Source organism: Lonchura striata, chromosome 17, assembly GCF_050655825.1.
Source record: "Lonchura striata isolate lonStrDom1 chromosome 17, ASM5065582v1, whole genome shotgun sequence".
Lineage (NCBI taxonomy): Eukaryota > Metazoa > Chordata > Aves > Passeriformes > Estrildidae > Lonchura > Lonchura striata.
The window spans coordinates 3,206,656-3,227,953 of NC_140719.1; the positions used below are offsets into that span (position 1 = coordinate 3,206,656).

The 21,298-nt window shown below is 52.1% G+C and overlaps 2 protein-coding genes across 15 annotated transcripts in view; both read left to right on the top strand.

Moving 5' to 3' along the window:
- The window catches only part of CACNA1B (calcium voltage-gated channel subunit alpha1 B), a 313,565-nt gene extending 301,303 nt beyond the window's left edge, over positions 1–12,262 (top strand). For 6 of the 11 annotated variants that reach the window (XM_085593746.1, XM_085593752.1, XM_085593749.1 and 3 more), the window contains 7 exons: positions 1,261–1,387; positions 2,632–2,742; positions 4,832–4,867; positions 7,085–7,292; positions 7,447–7,658; positions 9,324–9,867; positions 10,068–12,262. In XM_085593746.1, coding sequence (XP_085449872.1) covers positions 1,261–1,387; positions 2,632–2,742; positions 4,832–4,867; positions 7,085–7,292; positions 7,447–7,658; positions 9,324–9,845 — 1,216 coding nt within the window. In that variant the 3' untranslated portion in view covers positions 9,846–9,867; positions 10,068–12,262. Of the gene's footprint in view, positions 1–1,260; positions 1,388–2,631; positions 2,743–4,831; positions 4,868–7,084; positions 7,293–7,446; positions 7,659–9,323; positions 9,868–10,067 lie in introns of those variants that run through there. The other 5 variants (XM_085593747.1, XM_085593748.1, XM_085593750.1 and 2 more) reach the window with 5 other exon arrangements.
- A 5,700-nt stretch (positions 12,263–17,962) lies between these two features.
- The window catches only part of LOC146765852 (uncharacterized), a 93,129-nt gene continuing 89,793 nt past the window's right edge, over positions 17,963–21,298 (top strand). For all 4 annotated transcript variants that reach the window (XM_085593757.1, XM_085593760.1, XM_085593759.1 and 1 more), the window contains exon 1: positions 17,963–18,169. In XM_085593757.1, coding sequence (XP_085449883.1) covers positions 17,995–18,169 — 175 coding nt within the window. In that variant the 5' untranslated portion in view covers positions 17,963–17,994. The remainder of the gene's footprint in view (positions 18,170–21,298) is intronic.

A 21,298-nucleotide genomic window follows, 5' to 3' on the forward strand; every position in this document is an offset into this window, starting at 1 on the left:
TATTGCAAAACAACCCAAAAAAACCAGTTCCAATGAGTTCTGGGAGGCTCTAGATCTGTTGGAATCTGAGGTATTGATGATTCCAAGATTGTAAAAAGTCTTAATCTTTCTGCCCCGCTGCCAAAGCAGAAGCCATAATTGGTCTGTGCTGGTTTCCAGGTTGTTTATTCTGTTTATCTCTCACATGTTCTGCTGCCCTGCCCAGCTCTGTCCTGCAGGGCAGCGTGTGGGGCTCTGCCCTCAGTGGGATGTGACAAACATTCAATACCAGAAACTCCCTGGGCTGGATTTACAAGAACGTGCCAATATCTGTCACCTACGTTGGACAGTGTGTCCCCAGCCTGAACCAACAGAAAAATGCCAACACCACAGTGAAACATGGAGGGCATGAAGAAGGAGAAAAAGGACAAGGCACACCCAATTTCCTCCATCTTGTCCCCTTTGGACTCCTAATCTAGAATCCTAAAATTTTACTTTTGCACCCGTGCCACACTTAATTATTACTTATATCAAACACTCAGCGCTTGTAATTCATCCTGTTAGATTGAAAACTCTTTTCCATGGCCAGAGATCACAGGCAGTGTCTCTGGGGGCTCTGTCCAGGGGGGTTCCTGACCCCTGCCAGGGTCCCAGACCTGCCAGGGCAGCCAGAGGGAAGCCCTGGATTCCCACATAGATCCTTGGGAATAAATTCATCCTTTGAGCTTGTAGTGCTTGCCACAACATAATTTCAGAAAATGATGCCTTCATTGAGAGCTTTCCAAACACTCCTAGTGACAGTGACAATTCTCCATTTCCTGCTCTCCAGGTGATTTTCCTCTGGATGATGAGCACTGTGGAATTTTAGTGACAGACAGCTGAGGTTTAAACATCCCAAATAATCCTGATGGGGAAACCAACACTAGATTCAAGCTGAAGGGACTTCAGCATGGTTGAGGTGTTTGACCAGTGTCCAGCTGGTCCTGCACACAAAATTGGCCTGAACTCCCAAATTCTTCATTGTCCACCAGGATTTAAGTGGCAGAAGTTTTTTAATTATTGAAAAAAAAAAAAATCAGAGTTGGTTTGATTTCCTCGTTCTCATGGGATCTTCAGGTTCTACAGGAGAAAAACGCAGGACACCTTAGAGCTTCACCAGCCCATCCTACAAGTGATTTTCACATGTGAAACCCCAGCAGGTGTTCAAGTTTGGTTTGCCAAATTTAGCAAAACATCTCTTGGCAAAAGGATGACTCTTTTCCCCTCTTTTTCTTCGGACAGGCCACCCCCAGAGGGAGGGATCAAAGAGTCCAGTTCTTGGGGGACCCAGCGCACCCAGGACGTGTTTTATGAAACCAGGAGCCCAGCTTTTGAGCGAGGCCACTCCGAGGAGATCCCCATTGAGAGGGTGAGCAAATTGGGGGGAGGTGGGAAGGGAGAGGGGCAGATTTTAGAGCTGTGGGAGAACTTGACAAATTTAAGAAAATGTGTAGAAAAAGGAGGTGAAGAGGGGGTGAAATGCAGGATATTTTAGAGGTGTTATAAAACTCCAGAAAGTTAAGAAAATCTGTAGAAAAAGCAGGTGAGATGCAGTAGATTTTAGAAGTGTGGTAGAATTTAAGAAATTTTAGAAAATACTTAGAAAAAGCAGGTGAAGACAGGGTGAGATGCAGGAGACTTCAGAGCCATGGTGGATTTTCAGAAGTTTCAGAAACTGTTTAGAAAAACCAGGTGAAGACAGGGGGACCTGCATTAGCAGATCTGTCCCTTGAGTCAAGCATTGTTGTGTCTCTTGTTTGCTCGAGTATTGTGGAGAAACCCCAAACCTGGTAGCTCCCACAGCCTGATCTGGATATGCTTTTTCTGGAATTCTGTCTTGTTGCCATAGGTTACCTCAGGCTTTCTCTTCCTATTTCCCAATCCCATTGTCCCAGCTCAGGTGAGGGGTTTCTGGTTAGAATGACCTGAGGGGTTTCCAGGGTCACAGCTGGGGTTCCTGGCTGGTGGAAGAGCTCATCCCACTGCTTGTGGGATGTCCTTGCTGAGGACAGAATAACCTGGGCACTCCACTATGGGAATAAATCACACAGACTCCATTTTCTTCATGGTGGAAAAGCCCATTCTTTGTTCACATAACTCCTTTTTATACAGTTTTACAGAGCTCATGTGGGACTTCCATTGGTCAGCAGCTTTCTTAACAATTGCTTATTGGTCATTAACAAGTTGTTATTCTGTATTAATTGGTCACTCAAACCCATGGTGTGTACATGCAGGGACAGTTGTTTGTGAGAGATAAATTTTGATTTTTCTATTTAACAGTATAAAACCAGTTTATACAGGAGTAAGATGTTTTTCACCCAGGAATAGATTGTTGTGCTAATGAAGTGCTCACACCAGGGTTGCTTTCACATGGGAACTTGCACAGTGCTGGATTGACTTAGAAGAAATGACAGGCCAGCCAGAGGAGGCCTGATTTTATAGAGCTTTTTAAAATAATTTTGCTACCTTACTGTAACACTCCACAGCTCTTCAGTTGCTCTGTTTGCCACGCCAGCATCTCTTCCCAGTCAAATCAAACTTCAAGAAGCTGATGGTGGCTTCAAAGCTGATGCTCCTGTTCTTGCTACTGAAACCATTCCATGTTTTGATCAGGTGGTAGAAATGAAGGAGATCAGCCCCACAGTTGCCAACGGGGAGCCCCAGCCAGGCCTGGAGAGCCAGGGCAGGGCGGCCTCCATGCCACGCCTGGCTGCTGAAACCCAGGTGAGCCATGGGGACTGGATGGTGGGAGACTGAGAGCTGGCCAAAATCTCAGCTTCCCATCTCTGCTTGTCATGGGTTGGGAATGCTGGTTTTAAAAGATGTGGAGACAGGAATCCAGGTCTTGTGCTGGGATGGCTGGGGATTCCCTGCAGGAATGGCTGGGGTTCCTGCAGGAATGGCTGGGATTCCCTGCAGGGTGAGGCTGGGATTCCCTGCAGGGTGTGGCTGGGATTCCCTGCAGGGTGAGGCTGGGATTCCCTGCAGGGTGAGGCTGGGATTCCCTATAGGGTGTGGCTGGGATTCCCTGCAGGGTGAGGCTGGGATTCCCTGCAGGAATGGCTGGGATTCCCTGCAGGGTGTGGCTGGGATTCCCTGCAGGGTGAGGCTGGGATTCCCTGCAGGGTGTGGCCGGGATTCCCTGCAGGGTGAGGCTGGGATTCCCTGCAGGAATGGCTGGGATTCCCTGCAGGATGAGGCTGGGGTTCCCTGCAGGGTGTGGCTGGGATTCCCTGCAGGAATGGCTGGGATTCCCTGCAGGGTGTGGCTGGGATTCCCTGCAGGGTGTGGCCAGGGTTCCCTGCAGGAACGGCTGGGGTTCCCTGCAGGGTGTGGCAGCTATCCTGTGCAATCACAACACTGTCCCCAGTTTTACTCCTCCCTGCTTGCAGCACCAAGCAGCCCAGGAATATCCCCTGGCTCGGCCACCCCAGAGTGTCTGGGTCCCTTTTTGGGGACAAGGCCATGTGCAGGCTGTATTCCTGGAAGACACTTTTTCCCATTAGTTGTGTTGTTTATCCAGCCAGCCAAGCCGTGTTCCTGTGCCCTATCCTTCCAAAAAGCTGCAGATGTGCTGTGACACACACAGCTGGATGCAGCAGGCACAGGGACTACCTGGAAGCTGCTTGGGACACTGAGTGTGTTCCTTGTATTTTCCTGTACTGTGACCTTGGCCAGTAATTTTGTGTTGAGGATTTCCCTTGTTGATTTATTTAACTTATTTTCCAAAGAAATCTCCTCATTGGAGTTGACTTTCACAGCAACCTGTGGGCACTGCTGTGTGTGTAGGATGTCACAGATCATTTTTGGCCATTTCACATGTTCGTTGCTGTTTGTCCCCAGTGCTGCCCAGCCACCAGCCTGCCTCCTGTGTCACAACATCTCACCACTCGTGTCCTACCTCATTCCCAGGGCCTGATTCACACAGCCAGGAGGGAGCAGCCTGGCCTTGGGCTGTTTCCATGGCTTTCTGGGGGAAACAGAATGTGAAGGATCTGCTGCACCCCAAAGTGAAAGCCTGTGTTGTGCACACACAGCAATAGCTCCAACGGATAGAATTGTTGTGCCAAAATGCTGGAGGTGCCCCTTGCCAGCCAGAGGATTTCCCACCTGGCTCCAGAAACTGCAGCCTTTGTGTGAGCCCTTGGGATTCTCTGAATTATCAGGAGTGCTCCTCACTGTGCTTAATAAAAGCAACAGCCCACAAAGCAAAGCTCTTCCCAGAAATTGTCCTTTATCCTAGACCACAGGTAACCTCTTCCCTTCCTTGGCAGTGCAGCTGGCAGAGCTTTCCCTTGGGAAGCTCCTCTCCATGGCATTCATTTATGTGCAGGAGTGTCCCTGACAGAAGCGTGGCTTGTGTCCCCAGGCTGTCACTGCCCCTTGTGCCACACCTGGTTGTGAATCAGGCCCGGAATCTCCGATCTAACCTCATTTAACAGTACAATGTTCAGTGGTTGTAGCTTGGTGAATAACTGATGTCCTTTCTGTGTGTGTCTCCCCCTCCACGCCCCCCACCCTCCCTCTCATGTGCTGCTCTGCCCCTCCCCAAACTTTGAGTTCTTTCTAACTCTTATTTACAACGCTTTTTGCTCCTGGACACCTTCCTTTCTGTTTGCCTCTCGTTTTTTTATGTTCCACTTATTTAAAAAAAACCCTCCTCCTGAGTTTCCACCCTCCCTCGTTGCTGTCCTGCCCTCATCACCTCCCTCCCTGGTCGTCATCGTGTCTGCTGCACATCTGATGTCTGACACTGGCTGTACTGTGGGGCTGCTTCCAATAATGTCCCTCACCTTGTCCGAAATGTTTGCAGAGGAGCAAAGCACGGTCACCTGGGAGTTACCTGGCAGTATGTAGTTTGCACTAAATTGTATCCTATTAAATTCATCTTAAGAATTAATTAACCTTCCTTTAACCCTTGACTTTTCTCCCCTCTCATCTGGAGTCGCTCCGGCACAGTCTCTTCCCCCTTTTCCCTCTGCACGCTGCTCGCTCTGGTAGCAGGGGTTGGGTGGGTGGGTTGCTTTATTTTGATTTGTTTGTTTTCATGCCTCGTTGCTCCGGAATTTAGGCAGTGAAAACAGTCGGGTTGGTAATGAAGAAGCAATTAGGAGCTCTCTGCAGGGATGCATGCAGTCTCCCGAGGCTTTCTGGGAGCCTGTGGCTCCCATAACAAGAGCCTTGCCAGGATTTATGGAAAAAGGATTGATTGCTTTGCCACTGATTTGTGTCAGTGGGACTTCTGGCCCTGGAATAAGCGTGGAAGCAGGACTAAAGCTCAAAAAGGAATCTTCATTTTTTGTCAATCTTTGTGGAGTTTTTTTGTTGGTGGTGGTGGGTTTTTCGTTTTTGTTTTTTTTTTGTTTTTTTTTTTTCCCTTTTGCTTTCTTTCTTTCTGGCAGCCCCTCTATGGATTTTGAAAATCTGGTATCTGGATGTGTTTTTTTAGTGAGAAATACTTTCACTTCCCATATTTTTGCCCACCAGACTGTCCAGTTTACAGCCCCCCCTGCCTTCCCCCAGCTGCAGGCTCAGCACTGAACAAGGACAGATACGAAGCTCCTGAGTATAATTTCTTGCCCACACAAGTGAGGGCCACAAGAGGTGACACTAACGTGGTCCTGCTGATGGAATTGGTGCTTCCAGGCCCACACCACAAGCTGTGCTGGGCTCCCTCATCCCAGCCTTGTGCCTCTGATAAACCTTCCAGCACCAGGATCCCAGCTGCCCTTCAATGGGAAGCACCAAAATGTGGGTAACTGCCCAGATCGTGCCTTCACACCAGGATAATCTGCCCTCAAGGGGAGGGAGAGTGGTTTTTCCACTCAAAATAATGAGCAGAGCTGTGAAACAGTTGGCTTTGCCTTGGGTAAATATCACAGGGAGGCAGAGATCTGGGTTTCAGGATAAGCAAACAAAAGAGAGCAGACAGTAAAAATAATACAGAGCTCTTAGGAAAGGTTACAGTGAGTAGAGTAAATGTTCCCTGAGAGTTGGTGTTGGAGGCACTTATTGAATTGGGAATTCAAACAAGTGTAATGCTGAGGGGCTGGGGAACATCCTGAATTTCTCTGTCGAGCTGGGACACCATGCTCTGAGATGTCTCCTCTGGCACGTGGCTCGGATGCAGTGACAGACCCAGGGGAGCATCCAGAGGCTGGATGAGGTGTTGTCTCCACACAGAGCCAACCAGAGGCTAGCAGAGAAGGAAATATGGGAACTGTCCCTGTTTTCTGAGCGTTATCCCTGGGCAGAGGGAGGGCAGAGGCTGTGAGAGGAGCTGTCCTGCAGGACATTGTCTGGGGTTCTGCAGAATCTTTGTACCTAAAGGGAAGGGAGCAGGGTCTGGAGCTGCCACTGGCACAGGGAGGAGGTCCAGAAATGCTGTTACAGCTCTCAGTGCCCAGATGTTTGGACACAAATCTTTTAAAAACAGCAATAGTAAACCCAGGTATTCCATTCTGGAGATGTCCTGGTGGCATTGCAGGATGTACACACTATTCTTGCCCCTGGCAAAGGGCTTCAGGGAGAGATGGTGGGACAAGAGAGGTTTAAATGTTTGATGGGAGTTGTGTTCACTTCAGGGAGATAGAAGGAATTTCCTGGTGGCTTGGCCTGTACCTCCTCCCGATTCCTGATTTTTCTCACCCTCCATGTGGTGCTCAGCAATGCTACCTGCTTTCCTCTTTGGAGCTGCTTTGGGATGCAGGCCCTGGAGCAGCTGTGGGTGCCCCTGGTGTTGGAGAACTCCCCTTGTGAGGTGCTTGGCTGCTGCTCTGCCCCGTGTCCCTGCTGAGCTCCCCGCTGGGTGTGCTGTGCAGTGCTGCCTGTGCCTCTGCTCCCGTGGTCCCCATGGATTGGCACCCGGAGGTCACATTCACTCCCCAAATTCCACACTCAATCCACATCCCACAGATCCTCCGGTTGTCTCCAATTATCCATTTCTCTCCTTCCCCTCCTTGCCCCTTTCTCTGGCTGTTTAACCCCCTCCATGCTGGGAGCCAGGCCGCCGAGCGGGGCGCGGCCGTCCCTCACGGCGCTCCGTGTCCCTGCCTGTTCCCCGCAGCCCATCCCGGACACGAGCCCCATGAAGCGCTCGGTCTCCACGCTGGCCCCGCAGCGCCCTCACGCCATGCACCTCTACGAGTATTCCCTGGAGCGGATGCCTCCGGAGCAGGGCCACCACCACCACCACCACCGCTGCCACCGGCGGAAAGAGAAGAAGCAGAAGTCCGTGGATAGGGCCGCCCATCACTTGGCCGATGGACAAGCTGGTGAGTGCTTTGCCGACGAGGATTTGTCCCTGAGAGGTCAGGGAGGAGGTGTACATCCCCTGTCCCCCTCTTTTCTGGTGGGGTTTGGGGTCCCATGTGTGTGGAAGGACCTCCGCACCCCACACACGCTGGTGACCCAACGTTCTCCTTTCAGTAGCCCAGTCTGGAGAGTCTTCTTCCAAGGACAAGAAGCAGGAGCGTGGCCGCTCCCAGGAGAGGAAGCAGCACTCCTCCTCCTCCTCCGAAAAGCAGCGCTTCTACTCCTGCGACCGCTACGGCAGCCGGGACCGTGCCCAGCCCAAATCTGCTGACCAGAGCAGGCCCACCTCCCCCAACGGGGGCCCAGAGCACGGCCCACACAGACAGGTGAGGAGAGGCAGGGTGGGGAAGCAGCCCTGAGGTCTGCCAGGGATCTGGGCACCTTTTCCATTTTTAAATTCCTTAAACTGGAGGAGGTGGAAAGGGCAAGGAAGGTCAGGCAGTTGCAGATAAAACCATCGAGGTCCTGCTTGGGGACTCACACCAAGGTTGGAAAAATCCTTCAAGTCCAAGCTGTGCGCAGTCCCACCTTGTCACCAGCCCACAGTGCCACGTCCAGGCCTTTCTTGGACACCTCCAGGGATGGGGACACCAAACCTCCCTGGGCAGCCCCTTCCAAAGCCTGTCCACCCTTTCCAGGAAGACATTCCTCCTGATGTCCAACCTGAACCTCCCCTGGCACAACTTGAGGCTGTTTCCTCTTGTCCTGCTTCCTCTTACATGGGAGCAGAGCCTGACCCCCACCTGGCTCCATGCTTCTGTCAGGGAGTAGTAGAAACCAAAAGGGTCCTCCCTGGGCTTCCTTTTCTCCAGGCTAAAATTTAGTTCTCCTTTCTCCTGTAACTGTGAGATGCTCAGGCCCTTGGGAGAAGCTGGGCAATTTCCCCAGGGTGCTGGAATGTTGCTGGTCACTGGGAGAGCCAGGCAGGGCAGAACAAGCAGTGACTGACAGCCTGATGAGTTGATAGGAAGGAAAAAGTGCTCTTTAAAAATTAAAGGTCTGGTCTCAAAATGTTAGGTTGGGAAGGGCTGAGGGGATTGTTCAATGTGCTCATGTCCTGCCTTGGAAGAATATAAACAGAAATGGGAAGACAGGCCCTTTCCTCTCACTCGTGGCATTTGTGTAAATCCAGCTTAGTTCACTCTCACAAGGCATTATTAGGAACCCAGGAAGCTGCCAGACTCTTCTACCACTCCAAAATCAAATGTGTAATATTAGAGAGGAGAATGTGAACACATTTCTGTTAAAGGGACTTGTTAAAGCCTGTCCAAAAAGCTTTTGGTTGTTATTTTTTCAGAAATTGGCTTTTTAATCCAAAGGCACTTCATTCCCACCCTGCAAAAAGCAGTCACCCAGATCCTCCTCCCATGCAGAATCCATAATAATAACAACCCATAATCCAGTTTTGGCAACAGAAAGAGATTCATGGAATCTCTAAGTGGTTTGATTTGGAGGGGACCTTAAAGCCCATCTCTTTCCAACCCCCTGCTGTGGCCAGGGTCATCTCCCACAAACCCAGCATGCACAACTGCGGGGTGACGTTCTGCAGAAACCCACCCCAAAGCAAAACTGCAAAAAAGCCAGCAATAATTTGTAAAAATGCCCAATAACTCGGGTTTTTGAGCTGCTCCCAGGCCAGGTAAGGCGCATGTCGAGCCCTGTATGCTGTGGGTGCCTCCCCTGGGCAGTGTCCCCTCTGTTGGAGCCGTGTGCCAGTTCGCGTCCTACCGATGCTCTGCCCCTCTCTGTTCCTACTGCTCCCAGACTTGAATTCTCCAGCTCTTCACATCTCGTGTTGAATTATCTCTCGAGAACCTCCCGCCCCGACTGTGCTTGTCTAAACTCTCTCTTTTTTTTGCTTTTCTTTCCTCTTGTGACTCGTCTCCGCCTTCTGTTGCTTCTCCTTCTGTTTGATACCTGCCTGCCTTTGTGTTTGTCCGGCGTTTCCCTTTTTTTATTTTTTGATTTGCTCTGTTCCAATTTTGATGTAGGGCAGTGGTTCAGTTAATGGGAGCCCCTTGCTGTCGACATCTGGTGCTAGTACCCCCTGCCGGGGTCGGAGGCAGCTCCCACAGACTCCACTGACCCCACGCCCCAGCATCACTTACAAGACCGCTAACTCCTCGCCCGTGCACTTCACCACTTTCCAAACCCCCACGTTCTCCCCGGGCCGCCTGAGCCGCGGGCTGTCCGAGCACAACGCGCTGCTGCGGGGGGAGCAGCAGCCGCCCCCGCCCGCCGTGGCCCGCATCGGCTCCGACCCCTACCTGGGCCACCGCGCCGCCGCCAGCCCGCAGCGCGCCGCGCCCGAGGACACGCTCACCTTCGAGGAGGCCGTGGCCACCAACTCGGGCCGCTCCTCAAGGACTTCCTACGTCTCCTCGCTGACCTCGCAGTCGCACCAAATCCGCCGGGTGCCCAACGGGTACCACTACACGCTGGGGCTCAACACGGGCCCCGGCGCCCGAGGACGCAGTTACTACCACGAAGCCGATGAGGATGACTGGTGCTAGCGGCTCGGCGGAACCCTGCGAGGTGTGCGTGCTTAATAAGGATGAGTTTTATCATCTGGAGGGCTGGGAGCTCCCCTGGGGGCCCGGGGCCAGAGGCGGCCGGGGGGGCAGCCCTGAGAACTGCTCAGTGCCCGGGGCCGGAGATGCCCCTGCAGCCTCTCTCTCCTCTGTTGTTCTTTAGTTTTTTCCTTTTTGATTTGTTTTTTTTTTTTTTTGCACTAGACAGATGGAGGAAGAAGGCTCCCTCCTTCTGGGGAAGGCAGCGGGGGGAGCACATCCCTCTCTGCCCCCTCCCCACTGCCTTGTCTAGTCCTGAGACACGCACCAGGTGCCAACCCGGCCACGGAGGCGAGGAGCCGGGAGAAGAGAGATCCTCACCTTCCACGGTGGAAAAGCAGAACTGTGGGTCCTTCTCATGATTGGCACAGTTTTGTTGGGCTATTTCTTAACTAATTTTCCATCATAATTCCCCCCTTCTCAGGGTGGGAGCCGGGGGCCGCAAAGGGACTCGCGCAAACAACGCTCGCCCCCCGCGTTTTGTCTCGTTGAGTGCCGAGAAGGAAGAGATGCACCCGAGAAACTGGGAGAGGAGAAACACAGCCCAGAACAAAGGACAGTCCTTTGGGACTTGATGTTCAGCCACTGCAATCCTTTAGGGCAGAGCTGGTGCCACCCTGAGGTGACCCTGCTGTGACACCACTGCCCCGGGGCTCTCTAATGTCACTCACCACATCGGGTCCTTCACACTGACACACGGTAAAGCCACAAGAGAGCTCCTTTGTAAGGACTGTTTCCTTGCTGCTGAGACTTTTCAATCCATCCCTCTCTCCTGTTGACTGCAACACACCCTCACTGTTTTGTCTTGTTTACAATATAAGCTTGATTTAGCAAAAAACAACTTAAAAAAAAAAGTCCACAAAAAAAAGACCAACCCAAACAAAAAGAGGAAAAAAAAGCGTAAGGGTGAGAAGAAGAAATGTTATTGGTTTTATATCAAGCTATTAGATAGAACTTTAACTTTTCATTGTGTGCATTTTTGTAAATTGTACAGTAAAAAAAAAAAAAAGAAAAAGAAAAGAAAATTTCCTCTTTCTGTAGAGAATTAGTCCAATTGTCATTCCAGGTCCCACCGTTTCTACCGAATGCTCCAGTTGTTCACTAACTAAGTGCCTAACCTTTGAAATCTTTCACAGTGATGATGCAACCTCTTGCTTCGAGGCATCAGAGCTTGGGCGAGCATGGGGAGGGCGGAGGGAGCGGGGGCCGAGCGGCCGGAGCCTCGGAGGGGCCCTGGGGTCACTGAGCCCCAGGCTGGGAGCTTCCAGTGGGGAAGGCAAACGTGCTTTGGGTTTGGTTTGGGTTTTGTTGGCCTTTTATTTTTATTTTTTTTTTAGAATATATAAATATATATATATATATAGATAGATATACTTTTATGGGTGAGAGGGGAGTGATTGCAGCAAACAAAGCCAGCCTTGTCTCATTGCCCAGTGGAGGAAATGTAGGTGGGAAAGGGCAGCATCTGCAGGGGTGCTCCTGCAGGAGAAGCAGCATCTCCCACGGGCCAGCTGAGAGAGCTCTGGCCGTGCATCATTGATGTGGAGGGCAGCTGGAGTGAGTTGTTTTTATTGCCTGATAAGAGAAGGTTAAAAAAAAAAGTGATGATGATAATAATAATAATCCAAACCTCTAACTCTGATTCTCAGGGATGAGATTTCTGCGTTCTTGCAACGACTCTTGTGTTGGCTGGTTTCTTTCTTTTGTGCCCGTGTGGATTCCTGCACTGTGAGCCTGGGAAAAGGGCAAATGCTGTGCTGGCGGGGAGGGAGGCTGGGGACAAAGCTCGGCCAGGACCTCATGCCTGGGGCTCTGCTCAGCCCTTGTAGGGCTGGTTCGGGGCACAGGGCAGCCAGAGGATGTGGAGAGGCTAAAAGGTGAAAGGATGGGTGGGAGGTGCTGGGCACATCCCTAAAAATGCCACTAGGAAAGAGGATAGGGTTGGAGAGTTGAATTTTTTCAGAGGATCTGCCAAGCCCTGTGGAACTTCTCCAGGCGCAGCGGTTGCGTGGGGTGGGTGGAAATCCCGCTGGCCCTGGCGACCTGTTCTGTCCCTGGGTTGCTTGGAGGGGATCAGATGCCACCAAAACGCTCAGGAGGTCTCTCATGCTCCCAGCAAAGTCTGTCAGCCTCAGGCAGGAGCAGTCTGCTCTAGGGTGGTTCTTCACATCTCCTGTAGCTCTTCTCTTGAGGAAACTCAACCCGGTTTTGTTCCCTCCGGTGTTTTGTTTTAATTTTGTTCTGTTCAGTAGCAATCTCTGGCCGATCTCATCCCTGGATTCTGCTAAAGGATAACTCCTGTCTGTATCTCTGTCTCTGTACTCGTGTGCACTCGGAATAAAGGCAGTGTGGTAGCCAGAGGTCACGGCTGGCATTCCTGGCATTCCCAAACGGAGGGCTATGCAACCAGATGACACGTCCGGACACACACCCACCCCACCACCACTCTGAGACCTTCATCCATCTGTAGCTTTAGCTGCTGGATTTTCCTGTTTCAGGCTTCAGCACGATTGTGACCAAATGTTTTATACATTTTCCTGAAATGAAGGCACAAACACTTTATTTGAAATTTTCCAAGGGAACGTTCCTATTTTACTCCAGGAAGTCGAGGGGAAGGGACAACACCATCTCTCTGCCCGTGCATGCAAACACTGTACCCACACTGGAAAGCAACAGAGATGTCTTTCTTTATGGAATAATTCTGTCTTTTCCCCCTTTTCCTCTCCCATTTTTCATCCCCAACCCCCCAGCCCTGCGCTTACACAGCCTTGGGTCACCCCAGTTCGTAGGCAGAACACAAAGAAGAATCTCAAGTTGTCCAAATCCTCCACCCACCTCATAGGGGTCGATGACAGTGACAGACAAGCCTGACCACAATTATCCATAACCTTTCCCGACGTTTTTTTACAGCCTCTCTGCTGTCTCTCCATCTTTCCAAGAATCCTCATAGTGAGTTGCCAAACTTGAATTGCACCAATCAGTTTTCTGCATCCAGAACCAGTCTCGTAGTGGCTGTACTTTGAATAAGTAATGTTTGCATGTAATATATATACATATATACATATCTATAAAAAGTATGTGCATGGAAAAATGTTTATCTTCGTACTTTTTTGATACAATGTATTCATCAGTTGTTAATTTTTAATTATATTTGATATAAATTTGGGGGTTTGTTGCAAAACTTTATATTTAAAAAACAGTGTGAAAAACGATCAAAGTTCCAACCATGCAACACAAGTGGAACTTTACCCAAAAAAAATAAGAGGGAAAAAAATCGAGAAAAAAAAAGGTTCTGTGATTGCCTAGTTTGCTGCCTGAGTAATATTTATCAGCCAAACTTTGAATTCTGCAGTTGTTTCTACAATTCCATTTTGTATGAAGCAAAGTCCTTGAATTAAAATAAAAACTTAGCAAAAAAAAAAAAAACAACCTGAGCAATTCCCAGACGGTGTGTGCGGTGTGCCTGCTGAGCGGGAGGCTGGAGTGACCTCCAGGAGTGACAGCCCGGGAGAAACTGCATCCCAAACTGGGATTTTGCAAGGAATTGGCCACGTCTGTGGGGATTTTTTTTGTCCATAGAGGCTTCACAGATGCTCGGTTTGAGTAGGGAGCTGTTTGGAAATTTGTGGTGTAAATCCAGCATGAAGATGGCAGTTCCTGGAGTACAAAACAGGCAGCAGAACTGTAAAGTTGAGGGTTAAAATCCTCCAGCTGTAAAGTTGAGGGTTAAAATCCCCCAGCTGTAAAGCTGAGGGTTAAAATCCCCCAGCAGCGATCCTGCCAGGTTTTTAACAGCCCTGTAAAACTGGCACAGGTTGCCCAGAGAAGCTGTGGATGTCCCATCCCTGGAAACATTCCAGGTCAGGTTGGATGTGGCTCTGAGCAAGCTGAAGGTGCCCTGCTCATCCCAGAAGGATTGGACTTGAGACCTTTTAAGGGTCTAACCCAAAATCCAACCCAGCCTATTCGATGTGCTCCTTTTGGCTCTAACCCTGATTAAACCCCAGCCCCACTCCCAGCTGGAGTTCCTGGGGCTCCCTCAGAAGTCAGCAGCATGAGGAGTTGGATTGGTGTCAGAGTCTGTCACCAGGCCCTGCTGTAGCACCTGGGAAAAACAGAATTAATCTTAATCATACTTGTGGAATTAATTGGAAGTTGGTGCTTCCAAGTCTTGCACTGAGCAGAAAAACCCAAGGGCTGTCGGGACAGAAGGAAAGAACTTCTCATTTCTCTGGATAATTGGAGACTCCCCCTCATTCCTTTCCAGGGACAGAAATCCACTGTGTTCCTCCTTCATCAGGGTCTTCTGGTGTCACACAACACCAAGGACTCTCCAAGAATTCTTGGATGCTGTAGAGCACTTTTTAGAGCACAAGGACTTGACTCTTCTTCTCTCTGGTTTCTGAGATGAGACCACCCAAGGTGCCACCTGAGGTTTGGTGTGGAATGAAAGGAAAAGGTCCTCAAGGCCCTGATCTCCAGGTCAGGCTGGAGCTTGGGCAGATGTTTGGCTTGAGGTCACACACTTCATGGTTAGTGAGGTTGGGGCAGGAGAAATTTCCTTGGCTTGCAGCCAGGTCTGTGCAGGGTTAGGGGCTCTTGGCTGGACGACACTGAAGAGCAGGATTTTTATTTTCTGAAATATCCCAAATAAACATAAAATGGAGATTTCTGAGCAGGGTACAAAGGAAGGTTTGAAGTGGAGGATTTTGGAATCAGTGTCCACCCCGACCACTGAGGGTATCCTGCAGGATTTGCTTCACCACAACCACCCGAGGAGCTGGAATCTGCCTGGGGGACCAGCTGAGCACCCTCTCCCCTTCACACCTGGATCACAGAGACCTCCAAACCCACTTTACAACCCCATATGAGTTTTAACACCCTAAAAGTGTTTTGGTGACTCTTTGCCCTTTTAAAGTATTTTTTTTTTTCCTTTCTTTTTCCTTGTTCCACTTGTGCTCATTAGGTCCAAAGCAGCAATCAGCTTCTCCAGGGCCTGTCTGAGCCCCGGGCTGAGGGAGCTGGAACAGGCAGAATCCCTGATCCCACACTCAGAGCATCTCCCACAGCCGAGATGCTGGAGCTGGAACCTCTGGGTTTGAGTTCAGCTGAATCCCAAAAATGGCTTTATTTTTGTTTCTCATCCCATTCCTGGTGAAATGTTTTGCTGTCAGGGTGTTTGCTCCCCAGGGGCACATCTTTCTAGCACAGACCACACGATTTCCATTCTCTTTGTTCTCTGTGGATAAAACCTGGATCAGTTTTTCCTAGGTCAGCACCCCACACCCGGTTGTGCCATTAGGGGGTAGCATTTTCAGGCTTTTTCTACTTTCTAGGGAAACAGAAAAAAAATAAAAAACCACTGATTCAAAAGGCTTGAGAGTCATTCCCTGGAATATTTGTCTTAGGATGCAGAAGACTCAGGGTGAGATGCTGAGCACACCTGAGTTCAAGGTGCTCAGGGAATTTGGCTTTTTTAATTCTCTGGAGCATGAAAAGCTGGGTTCATCCGCTGATTCCTCATTCCAGCCACATTTCAGACAGCACCCACAGACTCCTACGTCCCCTCCAAGGTGACAGATTACTCATCCCAGTATTCACCCCTCTTTATCAAGCCTAAGCAGATCTCCTGATACTTTCCAGGCTGTGAAAACACCATTTTCAGAAAGTGCCTGATCGTGATAACAACCCTCAACTCAACAATGTCACTCAGCACATTCCAAAATATTTTGCACAAGAGGCAAATTTTGCATTTTTATGTAATTTTAAAAAAAGTCACTTGAGACCCTTGAAAGGGGCTAAATTGCCTGGGGTCACCCAGCAAGTAGGACAAGGTTCAGGCTGTTCTGTGCCTCCTTCATGCTTGAAGTCACTGGCGTGTGCAGGATTTTCTTTACATCCACAGGTTTTTAGTAGGATCCTGGTGAGGAGGAGTCACTGGGAATTTGGCATCTCCCTAGGAGGGAATTTACCCAGGGAGAATTTAAAGGGGAGAGCAGTAAGAGAACTGCTGTAAGGTTGGAGACTGAGGGATGGCAGCAGCTGATGCACTGGGGGCTTGGATTAGGGTGTGCAGATGTTTGGGGGTGAAGTTTGGGGGGGGCTGAGTCAGCAGGAGAACGGAGATCTGAGCAAACCAACCCTGAGAAAAGGGATGGAAATCCAGAATGGAGCCCCTCCATCCAAGGAGGAAGGCAGGAACAAGCTGGAGGAGCAGAGCTGTTAATTCAAAACAAACAGTATCAAAACCTGGAGTTTATTCACTTCAGCCTCACCTCCACTTTCTGTCATTGCTCTGAAACAGAATATCCCAGCCCTGGCTTTGTCTGTGTCTGTTTTTAGTATTTCTTGGGTTCTGGAAGCCTTCTTCTCTGCCCAGCACGACACAGAGGAGGAGGAGGAGGAGGAGGAGGAGGCGTGGTCCGAACTACTCCTGCACAAAAGGCTGGCACACCTGCAGGGCTGGAAACCCGAATTTTCTGTTCGAGGGTTGAGGAGGGCGTGGATGTGGTTGTGTCACTGGATACAGCAAAAGAGAGGGTGGTTAAAGAGAGGATGCTGAGCTGAGAGACAGGACTGTGGCACAGGAATCCTGGGAATTTGACCAGGGGATTTTCCTCCTCGTGGGTTGGAGAGTGTTGGAAAAACCTGGTTCTGCAGGTGGTTACCCTAAAAAAGGCCTGGTTCTTCAGGTGATCCACCTAAACCAGACCTGGTTCTGCAGGTGAGCCACTGAAAGCAGACCTGGTGGGATGTACAAAGAGCAGAGGGCAGCATCCCACGGGTCCCCCAGCAGGGATGGGGTGCAGGACATGCCAAGGGATGGGACATGTGCTGCTGGGACAGATGGTCACATCCAAGGGAATCAATCCGTGAGATTCCAGAAGGAAAGGCCAACCCGTGTCACATGTTCTTGACAAATAAAATCCTCTCCATGGCAAAACAAAGGCTCCTGGAGCGTCTCTGACCTTCTTTTCCTTGGCAAGCTGAGCCAGAGTGACAGGGGAAGCACCTGGGAAGGGGCAGAGGGAGGTGGGCACAGCACTGAGCTTGGCTCATGTCGCAAGCAGCACTCAGGATTTCAGGTGGGGATTCCAGAATCTCTTTTCCAATGCCATGGTGTGGCATTCACCAGCGAAATGACAGCTGGGTGTCCTCCCTGAGCATCTGCTGCTCCCTGGCTGGGATGTCCAGCTGGAGTTTGGCTGCCTGTCTCTTGCTGAAAGTTCCCAAATCTTTTGTGTCTCTTCATGATTGCTGAAGGGAAAATATCGTGGATTGGGAATGAGGCTGCCCATGGGTCTGAGCCAAAACCCCCCAGGGCACCTGTGAGCACGCAGGGCTTTGTCACACACTGGGGCACGGTGGGGCTCCAGCTGCAGGGTCTGTGCCACTGGAGAGCTGAGCAGGTGGGGTCTGCTGTGGGGTCAGGAGGGGGGACTGGGGGTACTCCCTTTTGGGGTGAGCTCCGAGCTGTTGGTGTTCCTGGTGTCCACTGGGATGGGGACATGGCTGGGCAGGACCTGGCCTGCCTCAATTTACCCCCTGTGGTCTTAGTAAGGGGCTGGACTGGCCCAGACCCTAAGGAAAAAGGGGTCGTGCTCAGTCCAGCTCTCATGGCAGAGCTGGGGTGCCTCGCTCACCCCAAAATGCCAGGGCAGGAGCTGCTCTGTCCTCCCCGCTGCAGGAGCAGGGCCGGGTACCCCAGGGGGAGCTGTGCACGGCTGGAGGGGCGAAGCACCCCAAGAAACACCTGCAGTGAGTTTTTGGGAGAGGGAGGATGTGCGATGGTCCTTTACCTGCGGAGGGCAAACCAGCACAAATCAGCATCCCCTGCGGAACCCGCTGGGGCACAGCCGCGTGTGCGCGCCTGGGCTGTGTCCGTCCGTCCGTCCGTCCGTCTCCCGCTTGGGCGGGGGGAAGGACGACCCCCACCCCCAGCTCCTCATCCCCGGGGGGCTCTGGCAGCGCGGCTGATTTTGGGGAGGGGGCGATGTGGGCCGTGAACGCCGGGGCTGCCCCGGCCCGCGCGGTGCGGGCAGGGCGGGGAGCGGGGCGGGGCCGGGATGCGGCGGGGCCGGAGCCGGGCACGATGCGCGGCGGGGCGCTGGCGCTGCTCTGCGCCCTGTCCGTGTCCCTGTCCCTGTCCCTGTCCCTGTCCCTGTCCCTGTCCCTGTCCCTGTCCCTGTCCCTGTCCCTGTCCCTGTCCCTGTCCCTGTGCCCGGCGGCGCTGGCGGCCCCCGAGCCGGGCTCCGGGCTGGACTCAGGTAGGACCGGCGGTCGGGGGTCCCGGGGGTCCCGGGGGTCCCGGGGGGTTCCCGGGGGTCAGCGGGGGTGGTGGGCGGCCGGGACATCCCGGGCAGGGATGCGGGCGGTCCCCAGGGGGATGCGCCGGGAGCCCGGCCCCGCGGAGCGGCGAAGGGGCTCGGGGCTCGGCGGGACCCCCGGGTTCAGCCGGGATGCGGACGGGGTGAAGGGACTCCCCAGGCGCTCCGGCGTCCCGGCCACGGGGCGGCCAAAAACGTTACGGGGCAAAAAGGCTCTGCCCACGGCGAGGGGCGTCCCCCGTGAGCTGCGGGCAGGGACGGAGCCTCTTGCGGGGTCCCCGTGTCCCGGGGATACCTGGAGGGGTCCCTCCCTGCGGGGCAGAGCAGCCGGGTGTGCTGGGGTTTGTGTGTGGCTTCTTGGATGTCTCACATCGTAGAGTCACGGAATCCTGAAGTGGTTTGGGTTGGAAGGGAAGCTCAGCTTGGTTCACCCCTGCCATGGCAGGGACACCTCCCACTGTCCCAGGCTGCTCCCAGCCCATCCAGCCTGGCCTTGGGCACTGCCAGGGATCCAGGGGCAGCCACAGCTGCTCTGGGCACCTGTGCCAAGGCCTGCCCACCCTCTCCTTTGCCTGAGCATCATCCAGGTGTGAGGCTTTGCCCTTTGGTCGCTGCTGCCCGGGCTGGGGAAGGTCCTGAGCTCAGGAAGGTTTTCAGGTTTTATTGTAGATCTGACTGGTGCATGGTGCAATCCTCCAAATGTGGGGTTTTCCTGGGCTGTGGCCTAAACCAGGACACTTCTTTGGGGTTGAGACTCTTGTTCCCAGCAGGTCCCTGCTGATGGAGCAGTTCTGCTCCAGGCAAGGCTGTCTGGTGGTGGCACAGCTCCAGGAAACTCCCTGGAGGAGCAGGGTGGGAGTGAGGGGCAGAGGCTGCTGGGCTTGGCTGGATTCCTGCCCTGGGAGCTGGGCTTGGCTCGGGGAGCTGCAGCAGTGACCCGTGGCACTGCTGTGCCTAGCTGGGTGCCCTGGGTGCTGATCCTGAGGCAGGTGGGCAATAATTGAAGTGTGGAGAGAGTGCCAGAGGAGAGCAGCTCATGACTGGAGCCAGGACTTGGTGTTCAGGCCTGTGAGACCTTGTGGGTTCTGTGTCCCCTTTGCTCCAGCAGTGGCAGAGAACTGGGCACAGCACAGCTTGGAAGGAAACTGGGGTCATTTCTCAGGAAGGAAGGATCCCAGCTGTTCTTCCCTGTGTTCTTTCCTCCCTCCAGCTCAGTCAGGACAGGGTGATTTGTTGCTCCAGTTCTCTGGGTTGGGCAGGAAGCTGTTGATGCTCCTGGTGTCCTGTCCTCTGTGCCCACAGCTCACCCGTGTCCCTCAGCACTGGATCAGATCCATCCCATGGATGCAATTTAGAGCTGATGCTCTAAATTGCATCAGCTGCAGCACCAGGTTGGCCTGGGAGTGGTGCAGAGGATGATTTTTAAGGGAGCAGTTACTGAACTTGCATCTATTTTTGGTGGTTTCACAGAAACCTGGAGGGGTCTGGGTTGGAAGGGACCTTGAAACCCACCCAGTGCCACCCCTGCCATGGCAGGGACACCTCCCACTGTCCCAGGCTGCTCCCAGCCCTGTCCAGCCTGGCCTTGGGCACTGCCAGGGATCCAGGGGCAGCCACAGCTGCTCTGGGCACCTGTGCCAGGGCCTGCCCACCCTCACAGGGAACAATTCCCAATTCCCAATCTCCCATCCATCCCTGCCCTCTGGCACTGGGAGCCATTCCCTGTGTCCTGTCCCTCCATCCCCTGTCCCCAGTCCCTCTCCAGCTCTCCTGGAGCCCCTTCAGGCCCTGGAAGGGCTCTGAGCTCTCCCTGGAGCTTCTCCTGTCCAGGTGAGCACCCCCAGCTCTCCCAGCCTGGCTCCTTGGAGCAGCTCCGTGGCCCCTCTGGTTATTTTACTGAAATTCCCAAGAATTCCCATGCAGTGCTGTGGGTCTGGGATGGGGCTAGCACTGGCAGGGGTTTTTGCATTTGGGATGCTGTGGGGTGGGATGAGCCCCAGCTGCCCCTTCCTGCCCTCACAACCTGGGGGTCTCCAGGGCTTTGCTGAGCTCCTGCCACCATTCCTGGTTGAGGAGGAGGACAAAGTGGGAATCTCCTTGGTTCACTGGGAGCCCAGCAGCTCCCAAGCTCCTGGGAGCCACTTTTCCCTCACAAATGCAATAAATGCTGATTGCAACCCCACTCTGCAAGGCACAAAACTCCCCCAAATCGACCCAGAAAATCCTGTCTGGGAATGAGATCCAGAAAGGAAAGTGCACAAACAATTGGCCATTAATTAAAGCTGGAGTCATCCAATTAAAATCTGCTTAATTGAGGGATGCATCCAAAAATGCAGGGCTTGGCTCCTGCAGATGACATTTCTTGCTTGAGGTTTTAGGGAAAAATAGGTTTTCAGGAAATTATCCTGCTGGAGGCCTGAGACTCCGAAATGTCAAATCCAGCATTGTGCAAGGTCCTCAAAGCTGGAGTCTTTTGGGAATCTGCACACAGACTTGGTAAATGAAACATTGAACCTGATGAAAATATGGAAAATTATATATAAGTTGTGTTGTATTAGTGCTATCTATGTACAGTTGCATATGTTTTATATATACTTTTATATCAAAATAGATTTATTTTTAGTAAATCATGTTTGTGTCTGGGCCTGATGCTGATAATCTTAAGTAGTTTCAAGTCCAACTTCTTAAAAATCCAGAAATCCCAGATTTGTACTCTTTGTATCATTTCCACTTGACTCTCCATTCTATGGAGTGTCGTGACATCCTTAATTAGGCAATTATATGGAATTACCAATTTTTTTCCCCTTGACAAGACCCTAAATTGTGCATTTAAAGTGGAATAAACACAGGGGTCACTGCCTGTGCCCCAGCTCAGAGAGCAGCTGGGAGCCTTCCCCTGAGGCTCTGCCCCCGGGAGGGCAGGGCATGGAAAACCAAACCCTGGGGGCTCCAAGAATTCTGGGAACCCCAGACAGAGCCCCCCAGGAGATTTGTACAATCCAGCTTTTATCCCTGAGCGCCTTTGTGGGTTCTTCTTTGTGCTCCAGAGGGAGGAGGAAAAAAACCTGC